Below are 17,370 nucleotides of genomic sequence, written 5' to 3' on the forward strand. Positions count from 1 at the left end.
GTACAGATTTCAGTGGTTTGTATCAATGAACATTGCTACAAATTCTTAAGCCTGAAGATTGCTCTTACAGAATTTTCTTCTTGTGAGAGAACAGCCTGAGTACCAAAAAGGATAAAAGGCTTCTTCCAGTTGAACTGTAACCACTTTCTGCAGTGAGCAGACCTCAAAGATATATGCCATTTCTGAATTCTGCACTGTTTCTAGAGTTCCTGGGAGTTCATCTATGTCAATTTGAATGTTCTCAGAAAAATTAGGGAAACTGATGATCTCTTTGTGATATGTTAGTAGCATAATATCATTGTAGCATAATCATGGTTTGCTAGCCTTTAAATAATATAACCATGACTGTTTTAGAGCAGCTTAAAGTAGCTCACAGGCCAGCATGAGTCTGAGAGGACTGTCTTAAGTATGAATGATCTGATCAAACAAACATGGGAGAAGAAAACACTAATGAAATCCTAGATGGAAACTGGCAGAACATGGGTTAGAGGGAGAAGGAATATTTGCCTCATTTTGACTCTTCCCTATGATCTGCTTTTAGCCATGGTTACAGACAGAGATCTGAGCTGGCAGTATAGCCTAGTACAGCTGCTACTAGGTTCTTATATCCTAAATATTGCATGGATTTCTGGAAAGAGGAATTACTTTATCTCTTGGACTTGGGCACGAAGTAATGGGCTTAAACTGCAGCAAGAAAGATCTAAATTAGATTTTTTTTAAAGTTTCTTAGCTGTTAGGACAATTAGGATAATACGCTGTTGGAATGAAATGTGGTCTATCCATTACGGGAGCATTTAAAGTACCTCAGATAAATAACTGTCAGGAATGGTTTGGATATAGCTAATTTCCCACTGGGTCAGAAAGACAGACCAGGTGATCTGTCATGATGATTCCAGCTCTCAAAGTGACACTGTGTGACACTTCATATTCATTTAGGCATGTGTGATTAGTTGCAGTTCCTCCAGTTCCAGTGAGAAAACTTCTGATATCAGATTCTTGTCAAGCCAGGAATTATCTACAAGTTACTATAAAAAGGGCAGAATGACTTTTTTCTCCCAGGCTGGGAACTTTTCAGCTAAATAGAGACAGTCCCACTGGACTTTACAGCAAAGTAAAGTCCTGCAGAATAATGACTTTGAATTTTTTAAATCTGAATCTTAAACAGAAACATACATACATGTATTAATGAACTTAGAAACACTCCAAAGAGTACACAATTTACTGTTAGACAGGCACAAGAAAAGATCCCCTGAAAAATATTTTGAAAACATAGGTAAATAACCACCTACATTTAATTGGGTAAGTAGAGAACACAAAGCTAGGTGAATACTTGAAATACATTTGAGCCCCGTGTATTTGATGCAAAGTGGAGAGCAGAATGCTCCCAAGTGGAACAGTCTCATGGGCTGCTGTTATTTCAAGTAGAATCTCATTGTGGATCACTTACAAAATCTATTTGGTAAAAAGAAGTTCAAGTTTGTGCATCTACATTTACTTTACTAATACCATAAAAAATGAGTAAGGCATAAAACTCACTATGCTGCCACTGAATTAGAAACTTTTTACTCAATCTTATAACCATTCCTCATCTGTCCCTTGTTTTCTATGCACACTGTGGCACCAGGTATTGATTTGCTACATTAACATGATTAAAGAAGTATAACCCCAGTAACTGCACCAAAATGAAAAATGTGTCATATTTATGAACATAAATAATAGAGCTTTATAATACACTGTAGATTATAAACTGGCTGTTTAATTGGATAAATTTGAATAAATATATAAATATGTGTTGGGCCCTAGGCAGAGCATACAGTTAGCCATGGTATGCACTGATTTCTTATTGGAATTTAAATTTCAATTACCTATAAAAATGTCTTTAAGGAGCCAGATGCTCACTTACAACCCATTCTCCTTGGTTGCCACTTCTCATGCCCAGAACATAACCAGTTTCAAATGTGTTACAATAGATGCTCAAAGCAGTAACTAAGAGTGATGTCCTCTGGAGTATTAGTGCTGCCAGAGTACTAAAATATCCATTAGTGTGCCAGTCACTGCCATGCTGATCTGTTATACACACTGTATTTAACTTTGCAGTCAAATTCACTTTCTGCTATGCTTTTATGGAAAGACTAAATGTACTTATGGATACCTCATGCTTCATGCCAAGAATTAGGAATTAATAACAATGTCATGCCTGGTGAGCTTGATGAAGGTCTGCTGAACACCTCCCTACACACAAGGACATTAAGGGATTATGACAGGATTGCCAGACATTGTGACTGGAACATTTCCAGGTGGTGAAAATCCAAAATATTTGGGTTTTAATGGAGGGATGGGAGTGGAGGAAGTGGGGAAGAGATTTTTACTTGTCCTTTTCTTACATCATTATTTTTAAATTGCTTTGAATTGCCAGAAGGATATCAAATCAAGGTAGATAATGAAATGAAAATATTTAAATAAATAATAGCTGCATTAGATATGATATTCATTAGGTATTTTTAATATCTTTCACTTATTCAGATGTAAATGAAGAATAATTCTGTAAATGAAAGGTGATTGTGTTACCAGTAATGGAGTCAAATTGCTGGAGGTGAAGCAGCAAGCTCCAGATTAAGATGTTACTCTTTCACAACTAATATTTAATAAAATTTTGTAACAGATATAATCCCAAATTGCATGCCTGTACCCTTTATGAAGTCAGGTACATTTATTTGGATAAGAAACAGAACTTGTTTTCCTTAAAGGTGTTATGATAGTGGTTTATACTTACTATGGTGCATTGCCTTCAATCCCATAATTATTGATATTGGTTGCTGCTGTAATCCCACATATAATGAAAGGAACTCCACCACTAATCAGGTAAAATCTGTGGAGAGATAATAACTGATATTTTAATTTGCCTGACTTGTAGTTGAAAATACTTTTTAAATAATTGTACCTTCCTGAAGTATTTTGGGAATAAAATATTGCTGAAATATTAAAAAAGTCCCTAAAACCAGAAAAACAAAGAATGAAGTACTGTCACAATAAGAACTGTACTCTATGTAACAAAGAGCAGAAATTTGAATATTTATATGGAGTCACTTTTCTCACTGAATTTGCCATCCTTCATGCCTATGTTTAAATTCAGCAAAATGAACCATCATCACATTTTCCATTTACATAACCAAAGCACAGACCTGTGCCTGGAGCACAGCGCTCCCAGTGCTGTGGTCTCTGAGGTGCAGAGCCCCAGGCCCCATTCCCGCCGCTGGAAGTGACCCTGCTCAGCAGCAAAGGGAAAATGTCCCACTGCACCCAGGAGCTCAGCTGGTTCCTGAAACCCCGACTCATCTCCTGCCTTCACCAATGCTCCTCCTCTGTCAGCAGGCAAAATGAGCTTCTTTTCAAGCCACTTCTTTGGTGAGGAGACTGTGTGCAGGGATACAGACACTTCCCACTCACTGCTGCTGTGTCCCTCAGGTCTAAGAGGAATCTGATAACCTGCGGGGCACATTCTGATCACAATCTAGCCATTAGTTTTATTTAAGGTATTATAAATATTAGGAAATTTCGCAGTCATTGCAAGGTAGGATTTTTACAGAAACAGAGCAATAGTAAGACTAAATAAATCAGCATTTAATGCAAGCCCAGAATTAGTGTTAGAATTTCTTAACCTCTTTTCCCACCTTCTTCTAAAGCAGAATCATGGGTCAGGCATCAGAAAATTTTATGTTAGTATTTACAGTCAATCTTTGTCCTAATGGTCTAAACTGTAAACAGACCACAGAAAATCATATTTTGCAGTCATCAGGAAGCCCTTCAGATTTTTTAAATTCAAAGTCACTGAGTAGGAGTCACTTGGCTTATTCTGAAGAACTCAACAAATTCCAATGAACAAGCTGTCTTCCTACAAAATTCATTCATCCACTACAGTTTAATGATTGTAAATATCTTTTGACTTGAGCATGTTGAATAAGCTAGCTTAATAGCTTGTTATTATTTTTAACAAAGACATTTTCAATGGCATTTTTGAAATTCAGGAAATTACTAGGGTACAGCAATGAGGCATGGAAAAGCTAATCCTAATTTATCTAAGAAATAGTAAGGAGTAGAAAAAATAGGAATACAGAAAGAAGTACAGGAAACTGCACTTTGAACTCATTTGAAGTGATTACACCATAGAATTTACCTAAAATGAAACCTATAATTTCATTTTTTTGCAGTGCCACCACTTTTTACAGATTGGATACATACATATAAATCAATTCTTATCTAAAGTTTCAGACAAGCCAGTATTTGGGTGTTAGATAATCTGCTTCACAGCTCACACTTTCAGCAGGCTCCTGAACACAACAGTAGCAACAGATGTTCTGGAAGCACTTTAGCTACACAGTGCTGCAGAAATGTGGCAAAATCTGGCCAATTCCTGTTGTGGCTCAGAGCTAAGAGCAAGAAAATACATTCTAGAAACAACATAAAGTGAAGTCAAATGTTTCAGTGTCCCTGAGGTGCACTGTACTGATATCCAGCACATCACACTGCACACACATCGCCCCCCTGTCTCACTGAGAGGGGAAAAAAAAAGAAAAAGCAAATAGAAATGACAGTGTATACAAATGATTCTTCATTGGTGGGTTCAAGATTCTTGAAGGGTGAAGTGAAATAAAAGCTGTCGAACAGAAGAAAAGTTATCAAGAGAGGAATAGGATTAAAATAGACCAAATAGAAAAGATAATCAAAGGTACAGAAGTTAAATTAATTGTAAGAGCAGAAGTGCTCTTGTCCATTTGTGTGAGGTCATGGATACCTTAAACAGTGAATAAAAAAGAAAAGACCATATTGCAAAGTCACCAAAGAAAAGACATTGATCAAAAGTTTCATATACGTGTTAGTTGTGAGGAAGTACACTTGAAATTTATAAATTTAGACCAGACTTTTCAAACATTACTTTTTATGCCATCATGAGATGTTATCAATTTCTTCTTCATGCAGATGGGATAAAGCAAATAATTCTAAAGAAAAAGTGCAGTAGAATTGATGGGGCATAAATAAAAAAGTGACAAAAACATAGATAAGAAATAGCTATTTTTCATACTTCTAGAAAACCTTTTATCTAAAAGAATCAAATGGTTTTTAACATTATTTAATTTAGCCTTACAGCCCCCTGTGAGGTCAATAAATAGTATTGTTCCTGTTGTACAGAGAGGAAACAAGGAGAGATTAGATGTTCAAGGTCATGCAGGAAATGAGAGTCCTTAATTCCCATCCTATGTTTACACTCAAGGCACGTCTCTGTTACTGTACATGGAGGGACTGGGCAAGCCAAGGCATCAAGGATTTTGTCCCCAAGCCCAAGAAACGCAGCTGCCCCTGTCTCAGTTCAGGCAGGAGCAGGATGGATATAATGTCATGTAATGATCCCCTGCCCAGGGTGGGGCCGGCCCAGTACTCACTGAGCCAATGCCTGACCTGTGCAGGACCTGTGTGTGCTCTTCCCTGTGCAGCCTTAATACCAATCTTCACTGGTATTTGGAATAGCACCACCTGGGCTTGTTCACAGAACAGGTTTTCCAGCCCAGTTAAAGCAGTCCAAGTGTAAGGGTTGTAACTGGAAAGATGCTGGTTCTGCTTCTTAGGCTGCTGCAGCCAACTTTTGGTGTCTTTCAGCCATACAAGAGGAAAATTGAAGGGCTATGCTCCTGTCCAGTAATGCTTGCTCACAGAATAAAGGAGTAATAAAGCTCTACCAGAAGTGTGAACCTTGTAGACTGAGCAAATACATGCTTTTCAACCATCCTTCCCCCCACCCCAAGAATATTTTCCTATTAAAAAAAAATATATTTTCCCTATAGTGTTTGCCTACCTTTCATTTCCTATTTCCTCTTATAACTATCTTAGAACTTTAAAGCTTTAAAGGTCACTGTCCTTTGGCTCAGTCAACAGCTTTAGTCTTCCAATTGCCTTTTCTACTTCTGAATTGATTTTCTAATTTTTCTCATTACGCCAGTGGGGTGTCTCATCTTCAAAAGAGAACATGAAGTAACCCAGAGCCAATTTCATCTGCTTGTGTTACTCTTCTACCATTCAAGAACACAAACAAGTGAGACTCAGGCTGCCAGTACCTGAACCCTGTATGCAGCAGTAAGAAGAGCAATGTGACTGTTATGGTGAAGGCAGAAAACACAGACTGGCTGTAGTCATGATAACCATGCATGCAAATCTTTAAAGACTAGGAAAACCCAGGGAGAAAATGAAAATTCTTTTTCCAGCTATAATTTTATCTTGACAAGCAGTTAACTTATATAATATTTTCAAATTGTTTTACAGGGAAAGCTATAAACTATCAGTGGGATGATTTGGGGCTTTGAAGAAACTGCCAAGCCCTTGCTTCAATAGCCCTTGGGAAGAGGTTTTCAAATTTGTACATTGTTGTTGCTGGCCACCCAGGGATGTCCTGAGGATTCCTAGCAGGCTTGTACATCAGCATACATTTATTTACTGAAGCTCATTCCATCACATCTTCACTAACATTGTTATCCAAGCTAACTAGATTAAAACCAGCCTGGAAGGGCCCAGCAGGATGCACTCTCACCTCTCAGCTGCAGTGCAGCAGCACCTAGGGCCTGAGCACTGGGCTGTGCAGACACAGATGAGCAATGGTGGGCAGTGATCTGCAGGAATCCCTTTCCTTGAACATCACAGGGAACCCCCAAGTTTCTGCTGCAGAGACTGCCTGAGACCAGCAAGCACAATATTTCTTATTACATGCACTGACAAGAACACAACCCCCCCAAGAGAGCAGCAGACACTGCTGGAGGAGATGCCCCTCTGTTGACATCCTGCCTTACTGTTCCCCAGCTTCCCTTCAGCAAGAACTCCTCTTGTAAGGAGAACTCTACCACAAAATACTGGGAGCTACACAGCCAGGCTGATAGAAACAGGATAATGTCAGCAGGAGTGACTGCAATGGCCTGCAGGCAGCATCCATTCTGATAACTTAACATACAGTATATTCTGCTAAGTTTATTTTCATAAATGTTACACAGTAAGTCAGCAAGTAAAAGCAGATTTCTACCCAGTGGTAAATTTCTTGTTTGAGTGTCTGGCTACTCTCTAGCCCCAATTTCTTCCAGACTGAAAACCTTGACTCTGAAATTTTCCAAAAAGAAAATTTCAGAGTCAAGGTTCTCAGTCTGGAAAAAATTGCCTTTATGGCTGTAATGCAAGACTGACTATAAGGGTTTTTTTTCTGCAGAGGTTGGCAAAATGGAAATATATCAGGAAGTCATTTAAAAGGCTTCAAATAGTCCTTATTGCAGATACTACTTGATTAAGATGTACATATATTTAACTTTATTCCTCTCTGCATGCACAAATCTAGAAAGGTACATGTTAGATATATATAAAGAAACCACTGAAGCATTAATTTCTTTTCTGCCTGTTGTACCAATTAAAAAAAATTATCAGTTTAGCTCTACTTATGTTTAGGGCACAGGTCAAACAGGAAGACTAGCCACTTGCAAAATAAACATCAAAATAAAAGAACAGTCACAGCAAGAAGACTTTCCCTTTTCTTTTTCCTTGAGCTTGGATTTGGTTTTAACATCTTTGTGAAAATAATTCATAGAGAAAATGGTCATTAACTTCAGAGCTAAGCAGATGCCACTGTTCAAGTACCCAGGAGGCAGGCAGACAGATAAGTAGCTGATCTGTAGAAAGCTGAATTTATGAGCCTGATTTTCAAATTATTCTTCCTGAATCTTTCATGCATCACATCATTTTGTGGTCCTTTTTCCTGGGAATTTTGATAAAATAAAAATAAAACTTTTAGAAATTATGGGATTCTGAGAATATACTTTTTATATTCCCAGATAGTCTTGACTTACGAACATATTTACAAATACTATGTTTGTTTTTCTCAATGACCTTTTTGAAGAGAAATAACCCATGTTTCCTGCAGTGCTTTTCTCCTGTCTGCAAAGGAGATCTAAAGATGGAGAATACAGATTAAAAACAAAAAAAAAGAAAAAGAATCTACTAATAATGCTAAAATAAACTCTGCTTTTGTAAGTCAAGCTTTAAATGGTAAACAACAGCAGAAGTAAGGATTGTGTGAAAACCCTATTATCACCTTTTATGTGCCACTATTGTTATTCTCTTTAACTGCCCATTCACAGTCCATTTTTTTTTTCCCCATAAGACATTTCACTCAGCACAGAAGCAGCAAAGGTCACTGGACAGGTAGTTATTAATTCATTTTATATATACCCCTTCTTTCTAGATCTTATTGCAACTTAAGAGCTTTGCAAACATTAATTAATTAATTGTCAAAATTTCCTTCTGAGAATATGTATAATCTTTTCCATTTAGAGGCAGACACTAACCCACAGAAAGATTAATTAAAAAAAAATTGATTAAGAAAAGTCTCTGCAGATTTGTTTGCTCAGCTTAAGATGTCCAGGCCTCTATTAGACAAAACTAGCCTCTGTTTTTTTATTAAAATTGGCCATGAGAACGGAGTTTAAATTCCTTTCTTCATCTGTCCTTAAAGAGTCACAGGAACATGGGCAATAAAGTGGGACAATGTTAGTCAGTGTCAGAAGATCTGAAACCTCATCTAACAAACAGCTTCAAACCTATTTGCTTCTTGTCACCATTGAGTCAGGAACAAGAAGGGTAGTGACACACTCCATCCACAATCAGAAGGCAAAACAGGTATTTTTATTACAGTCTCATGATATTTATAACCAACCTCATTCACCCAGAACCTGACTGGTTCTCACTAACACCTGTGACCCAACTGGTTAATTAAGGAACCACTCTTCGGTAAAGACCTTAGGGGAAAAACAACTTGTTCAAAACACCAGCTGCAGATTGTTTACCACTTGTTTACCATTCTTTCTCTCTACCTCCCTAAAACTTCCCAGACCACTTCATGGGAAAGCTTATCTGGCTTTCTCTCTCTCTGACCAGGCTGTCATATCCACAGCTGCTCTGCTGCGAGCCCACTGCCCTGGGTATTCACTCTGTGTCTCTGCCCTCCCACCCAGGGCAGACCCTGGCTCAAGCCATTATGACTTATGCAGAATTTTGCAGATGAAAAGGAATTTGCAGGCTGAGAGTACAGTTGCAGTTTGCTTTACCAGGACCACATGAGACAGTCTAAGCCAGCAGAGAGGACAGAAAAATAAAAATGCATGTAACAAAAAGATAAAAGACTAATTCAGGAACTCAAAAAAACGTTCAGAGAAAATTTAGAAGAGAAAGGAGATTCATTTACATAGAGATAACTGTATTGTCTCTCAGTAAACTAGACTAATTGAAGACCTCTTGTATCTAAGAAACAAAGACACCTTGACTTTTTTCCTTGGTTTATTGGAGAATGCCTTGAGGGCTGCTGGAAATCAGACAGAGATGATTCTTACAGTTTATTCCATGCTGTAGTTTAGCTCTATTGACTTCTATTCCTGCTTATTTTAATTACTAAATTATTTAAGTCAGGGTAAGTAGGAATCCATCCTGAATGCACTTGTGAAGGGAAGAAGTAAGTAAAATATTAAGCATCATGTTGATGAGAAAGAAAATACATTTATTAGTATTTCTTAAAGATTCAGAATTTGAAAAAGTTCAAAGGTATGATGCTTATAGAGAGAACACTGTTTACGGTAATGCTCGGAGAGAAATCATGGGAGGAGAAATAATACTTATGCTTTGAGTATTTTTTATTTACATGATTATAATTATCCTAGAGAACAAAGCAGCCCTTTCAATTCTGTTTCCACAGTTAATTTCTAGCAGTAAAATGGCTGAAACCCTTGTTTGGAGGTATTCATTGCTACCTCATTTTTCCAGGTGTTTGACCACTCTGGCGTGGAGCTGTTAGCTGAAATCACTTTGCAGTTCCAGTCTACTGAATCGAACACAACTGCTTCAGCAAGCATTGCAGTACACCTCCAGAAAGCCAATTACCACCATGTCCCTCTGCCTTTCAAAGGGGAGGAAAGAACCATTAACTACCAACCCTCATCAAGACAAGAAATTTTGACGGCAGCCTATATGTGCCAATGGCATTTTATATAATATGAAAGTGAAATGAAAAGTAAAGCCTAAAGATAATAAGTACTGTACTCCTATATTGTCACATATTTAATACTCAGATCACTTTATATTAGAAGCAATGTCCTATGATTGTCAGTAGAACCACCTTGCATTTTAAACAGAAAATATGGATTTCTTTGGTTTTGCTTGAGCTAGTATTTCATTGAGGCTGCCAAAGGAACCAAATAAAATTACTATCATGAGGACATATATTTTAATTTGGTTTGACTGTGAAAGTCACTGACAAGGAGCTCTGGTCTATGTTCTCCTATGACTAAATTTTTAAACAATAATTTTAAAAAGGAATTTATGTCAATCCCGTATTTTATTATAGCAGTGACCAACATAACTTCCTGAATTCCCCTGTGTTTCATGCATTTTAAGTTTTTGACACTCAGTTGCCTTTTAGGCAATGTTTTTTTCTCAAGAAGAATCTTATTTCTTCTGCAGTAATTTTTAAAAAGTTTAAACAGACCATTCAAGTCCTTGCTTTGAAAGTCTGTAATTCTCAAATGACCTGAACATACAGTATTTTTAACTTTCATAGAACGAGAAGCTTTGAGAGTTGATTCAGAGGTTATTTATTCACTACTTGATATATTTTTGGATTTAGTCATGAAGTATATTTGTTGTATTAAAAAAAGATATTCTGAAGCATTAATTTTTATTATGAGCTATAATGACAAGTTAGAGCTAAATAATTTCAATTGCATAAGATTCACTGGTAACATAGGAGTAATACTCTCAGTTTTATTTTCTGTTAAACTCTTTCACTGTACACACAGAGAATCATTCAGAAAATATTAATGACCAAGCAATCAATGTCACAAAGATGGGGACTTTAATGGTCGACCCAGCAGCTTTGTTCTTAGATTTGCTCAGCTGAGCATTTAAGACAGATATGTGCAAACAGACAATGAAAAGAGAATACAGGAACTCATGAAAATAGCTCTAGAGAGACCATGCTAATTCTGTTCTTCTAAATTCATGTATTCTTTTCCTTTTTCTCTGATGTAAGTCAATGATCTTATAGGAAGAGCAAGATCTTTGCCCAAAGTGCCAGGGGGAGTTAAAATTGTTTAGAAGAAAGTGAAAAATATGAGAAACACTTCAAAGATGTGCATTTCTAAAGAAACTACATTGTTAATTTGCACATTTTTGGCAAGCCTTATATCTTTTGATGCAAAATTACGCCCCTGTTCCAGAGGGCAGGTGATAAAGAATCTTAGCTTTCTAAGCTGAACTTTTATGTGGGAAAAGCTCAAATCTGATTTTCTATAAATTTTACATTTGTCTTTGGTGTTTGAAACATTGCAAGGTCCCTTTGAGATCTTTCCCACAGTTCTGCCTCTCTCTGTAACTTCAGCCCTCCCTTATGTCGAGGGATTTGTCTTTGTTATTCACCTGCCCAGGCAGTCATGTGGAACCTAGAGAAGTTTAATGATCTCTATCGATCTCAGACCAACTACAGCCGAGTTATTAGACATGAAAAGTTCAACGACAGACACATCCCTAAACAAACTGTTTCTTTAATGAGACCAAAATAAAAATAAGAATAATTTTCCCTTTTTCCATTACAGATGATAATATGTGAAATGTGAAAATGTGAGCTTTAATCGTTCAAAACTTAGCAAACAGGAATCCTAAATTCAGTCTTCAAAAATATCCTGCTTTTTTATGTTAATATCACAATTTTAAATTTAGTTTATTAATTCCTATATGATGAATGTTAGTGTAACTAGTTACAGAGAGAATATAGTAGTGAGAAAGCTAAAAAGCATATTTATCTCTTCAGCTGGCTCTGAAACATTTCAAGCATCTTTTACAGCCTGTTTGATTGATACAAGCCATTAAAGTAATCAGTTTAGGAAATTTAATGTTGCCCCGGGAAATCTGCCATTTCTGCAAAAAACCCCAAACTGTCCTTCTTCAATGAAAATGAAAATTACAGCTTCAGACATAATTGTATGTAAAACTGCTGAATGCATCAGCTGGTTTCTCTCACATAGCAGTGACTGCATTGTTACTGTTTGAGTCCTCTCAGAACAACTTTAAAATAACACACATTATGGCCACCGTGCAACATACATATTTTTAATATTTGATAAGTCATATTTGATAGGTTGATATGTCCTCATAAAGTGTTTTCCTATGAAGTGCACAGAACAGTGGTAAATTTCATCCCTCTAGATTTGTTCAGCATTTCCTATGCATATTCTTAAATGAAACCCATACACCATACTCAAGACATATTTAGACTGTGTATAGAAAATATATGGAAGTATCTCTATATATTTTAAATATTAATATATATTATATATATTTACATATATTTTTATAAATTTATTATATATATTATTAATATATAATTATATTAAATATTAATACTTCAAAGTATTAAAGCATTCTTACTGTTTCTGAGAATTTTACTAATAAGGTAATAAATTCCTCATCTTCAAAGTATTGTTAATGATTAGGCACTACATCCCCAAATTTAAACATTTAGTGTTTCCAACTTCTGCATCTCTTTACAATTTACAATTGTGAAGTTTACAATTATGTGCTAATCACAATTTACTGCTACCTTCCATTTAGTTAGGTAATTTGGTTTATTTTCAACTGCATGTATCTAAAATCTAATCACACAGCTATAGCAAGATGTATCCTCAGGCAAAGTGAGAGGACAAACAGTCTTGTTTAAGACATGAAGAAACCACACACTAAATAAAAATAATATGATTTGGATTATTAAATCTTCCTGGTCTACAAGAAGTATTCAGTCACAAACCCAGAGGGCCATTTAAAATTGAAAAGCATTTACACAGAAGATCCATGGAAACCACAAAACCCTTTCTGTTGAATCTTTTCAGCTACCAAGCTTTCAGCTATCAAACCCCCATCTTTTGAGAAGAGATCAAACAGTTTCCCAAACGGAATTTTTTCAGACATGAAAAGCATACATGCAGGTTTTGAATTCCTCTAAAGACCTCTGTGGTAAAGGAAGGGACTCTGTGTTTTAATTTGGTTCCAATTTTAAAATATTTTGATTTTTTTAAATAATTCTAGCATTTTTAGGGTTTGCCACAGGTCATGAGTTGAGGAGGGAGCATCTATTAAAGTTAAGAAAAAGTAGTAGACATGGTGTTGGTTCACACTGATGCTGCTTTCAATCATACAGAAAACCATCTGGAAACAGTCAGATAAAGCCAGGGCAAGGCACAGATGTTAAAATCCTAAAATATAGCCTCAGTGCTTTGACATAGAGATCCTGAAGGCACACATTTTTGCTTTATTTCCTTTACTGCACAAGGAAACATTGCAAATAAACTATTATGTACAAGGTGCCTGTATAAGTTAGACATGTGCCTTTTTGGTTTGGGGTTGTTTTTCTTTCTACCCTTGTATTGTCTTTGTTCACAATTACTTCCTGTGGAAAAAAAATCTCAGTCCTTATACAGAGCAGCAGGACAGAATAGAATGCTTCCTTCAACAATTAAATTGCAGTCCACAAAGAATAGAGTCTGAAAATTTATGCACCAGAAATCTAAAATGTGAGGCTGCAAACTATAGGTCAAGTAAAAAATTCAAAATACAAAGATAAAATATTTCAATTTTTTTTAATCATAATTTTTTCTGCATCTCTCTTGCATAATCACTTCTCAATCTTAAGTTTATTTTCCTTTTCAGAATAAGAAGACATAGCAAAAAAGTTGTCCTCTTCCATGAATGAATGAAAATCCAATTTTACAGCTGGCAACATTTGGAACAGGCAACTATTTTACATGTAACCACTACTTACACCTTAATAAACTAAAACAAAAAGAAAATAGTGGAAATCCAAAATCTATTAATTTGATTAATTGTGAATAACTTCTCTCCTTGACTTTTTTTAGTGGTATTCCAACATTTTTAAGCACATTTCATTACCTCCTATCTTTTTTCCCATCAGGAATCCTTAGTAATGACAGCTTTGCTTCCATGTATTTCAATTCGTAACATATTCCTGAATTTTGATGGGATTGGGTGATTTTTTTGGTGATTTATTTCGGGCCTTACATTTCATGTTTGTGGTCCATCCAATATGAATGCTAAAAGGATACAGAGCCAGAACAAGAGGAAGAAGTCCTTGCAGATTTTCAAAACTGACCTAGGTGAGAACCTGAGCTCACTTTTAAGTTGGATCTGCTTTGAAAGGAGAGTTAAACTTGATGACTTACAGATGTTTCTGCCAATCTTATTTATTTATGACCCTATAATTAACTTATTATTCATTGTTATCTTTTCAGGCTTATGAGGGTCCATCCATACCAGCTGTCAGTGCTGAGAGAAGGCTTCTTTCAACCACTGCTCTTCTGGTATATATTAATATGTAAATTGAAACATATGTACTACTCAGAGTGGACTAATTCACAGGTGAGTGAGCATAGCTTGAAAACTCCTAAATTTTCAGATTTGTTCTGAATATTTTTCAATATAAATGTATTTCATATATTTTCAAACCTCAAATATACTTGCAATATAAATTTTCAAATAAATTCAGAGTTCTTAAGAAATAAGAATAAAGTCTGAGTTCTTTAGAACAGTGCAATGCAGTCAAAATATAACCAAGATAGGAGACAATGGAACTCAGAGGGAGACCCTGCTCCACATCCCACCAACAATGCTTACAGCTGTGGCTGTAGCCAGCCAAGAACAGCTGAAACCAAGGAGAAATTTATGCTATGTATAAACCCCGTTATTGTGTTTAATAGGTTGTTCATTCATTACTTATCCAAGCGCATTATCTTCACTTCCTTCGATCAAGCTCCATGTGCCATGCAGACTTGCTCAATTTTTACTACACAACTGCATTATTCTTTTTCAGAAACTAACCTACTCTGTAAAGAACCTTAGTGAAGTTTCATCCCTAAAGTTTTCAAAAAGGAAAAGACAAATGTTTTTGGTTTTTTGTGGAGAAAATATTACATTAGGATTTATGCAATGTTATCCATTTCTACAACTTCAAATTTTTCATCTTGACAGATATGCAGGTAGCCAAGAACTTAAAACTTAGCAAGAAGCTTTTATTAAAGGTAACAAGCAGCAGGGAAGCATTAGAACATGCTGAAAATAACTTATTTTTTAGATGGTTTTAAGACTTTTGGCTTGTTTCTGGAACACTTTCTCTTTCACAATCCATAGGATGTAATTCAATCTGCTGCTAATCTAGAGGCAGCAAGGAGTATTCTTTTTTAATTTTATATTAGAAAAAAAAAATATAGATTAGCCTGCTGTTAACCCATAGAAAGTACTGTTCAATTAATGACTTGACTCCACAAAACCATGGAGATTTAGATTTATTGACAAAAATTCAGGTTGACATTTTGTCCTTAGTTCACCCTATTGAAAAGTAAGAAACAAAGGTACAATTGCATGAGTTCATGAATGTCAACCCTGATTTTTAACTTTAATGTTGAGGGGTTTTGCTGTTGTCGGTCTTTGTATTACTAAGGTGAGCTATGGAAAATCTTTTATGTATGATGATGGCATGAACATTTGCTTTTTCCTATTTTTTAAAAGCTGACATACACAGAAATCTATTTCTGGTGATCCCTATCCCAGATTTTAACCTGAAGCAAAAAGAAAGATTTTCCATCATTTATAAAGAGGTCAAAAGTTAAGCTTTAAAAAAAATCATAGGGTTTTTTTGAGCACTCAACCGGAAGTGATCATGAAACTTTGAAAGAAAAGGAAAAGCAGGGATAGAGTTATTTTTATAAACATTAATCGATAAATATTAAACAACAAAAGCTAGAAACGATGTGTCATTTCTAGAAAGTTATGAACATAGAAAAAATAGATTTGAAATGGAATAAACAGACATCTTCACAAAACTGTAAGAGCATCTCATTGCTCAGCTTTCCGGGTCAAAAGGCTGCCTAGCTTTGCTAGGTACAATAATTATTTGATTTAGCAATGCCAGAACCTCAGAAGGAAATGTTCTCTCTAGTTGGAAAACACTCTCTTAGAAGCATGAAGAGGGAATATGGATAATTGGTTGCTTCTGCAACACCTCTAATGGATGACTGAGATATACAAGTAGACAAGTTTAACACCATTCTTATATGACAATAACACGAGTATAATAATCCACATTAAACAGCCAAAAATGCCTTACCTATAAATAATAGCCAGCATGGGTTAGCTAATTTGCAAATAACAGAGGTTGTGATTTGCCCACAATTCCTGGTCCTTATCTTTTGGATTCACGAGAAAGAGTTTTAGAGACATCAGTAATTCCAGATATAGATTTCCAGAGTGGAAAGGAACTCTCCCTGTAGAGGTACCTTTTTTTTTTCTGGCAATGTCTGCAAGTTCCTCCAATATGAAAAGGCAGCAAGATTGTGTGACTGACCACTCATGATTTTTCTTGACATTGTTCAGAAATATTGAAAAGTAAACACAAATGGTCTTCTGTAATCATAGTTCTCTTACCTCATAATTAATAGCTAAAACAATACTAGGTATCTCTTACAGATAAATAAGTCAGGTATCTCGTGTGCTCAAGTTTTCCTTCACAGAAAACCTCACCAATGTTCACTTTCTGATAAACTTAAAATCCTGAATGATTCTCTGATTACTAAGTGTAATCCAATAAAAATGGCATTACCCCTTTGTCTGAATGAGTACTCAATCAATACAGGCATAAAGTTTAACCTGGACATTCTATTTTAGTAAGGTAATTTCAGTATATAATATCTAATATATTTTAATCTTTATCATTAAAATTACAGAATATTTACAAAAAAAAATTTTTTAGGTAGCAATGAGCAGTATTTTCAACCTGTGAACCAAAATATTCTTGTGACTAAATACATCTAACTCCCACTGAAAATCCAGTGTGAGTACATGTGTTTCAGAGCAGAAGGTGGCCTAATTTCTTTGTTACATTTCGTATAGTAAGGTGGTACCTGAATAAAAATACCTGCAGGATCAGCAGTCAGTTTCTACAAGACTCATAACATTTCCAAACACTGAAGGCATATTTGGAACACATTAGTTTCAAAGTCTCTTCTGTCAGAATTTGCTTGCATAATGAAACACAGGACTTTCTTATGAGCCCAACGAGACTAGAAATTCAGCAGCAAATAAGGGTTGAAAAATGGAAATATTGTTAGGAAAAATCCTTGGTTTACTAGTAACAGAATTGTTGGGCAGGAATGAACATCAGGAGATCATCTAGTCCACTCAAAAGCTCTGAGTCAGGGTCACATTAAACATCTGTCATGACTGGCTTGGCCTTATCTA

At 35.8% G+C, this 17,370-nt stretch overlaps 1 protein-coding gene across 1 annotated transcript in view; it reads right to left on the minus strand.

Annotated features, from left to right (window-relative positions):
- The window catches only part of LOC139595648 (adhesion G protein-coupled receptor A3-like), a 158,353-nt gene that overhangs the window by 4,925 nt on the left and 136,058 nt on the right, over positions 1 to 17,370 (minus strand). Inside the window, exon 16 of the mRNA XM_071439187.1 lies at positions 2,774 to 2,869. Within this exon, the coding sequence (XP_071295288.1) occupies positions 2,774 to 2,869 (96 nt within the window). The remainder of the gene's footprint in view (positions 1 to 2,773; positions 2,870 to 17,370) is intronic.

This window comes from Agelaius tricolor, unplaced genomic scaffold (genome assembly GCF_023055355.1).
Source record: "Agelaius tricolor isolate 1412-34295 unplaced genomic scaffold, bAgeTri1.0.p SCAF_13, whole genome shotgun sequence".
NCBI lineage: Eukaryota > Metazoa > Chordata > Aves > Passeriformes > Icteridae > Agelaius > Agelaius tricolor.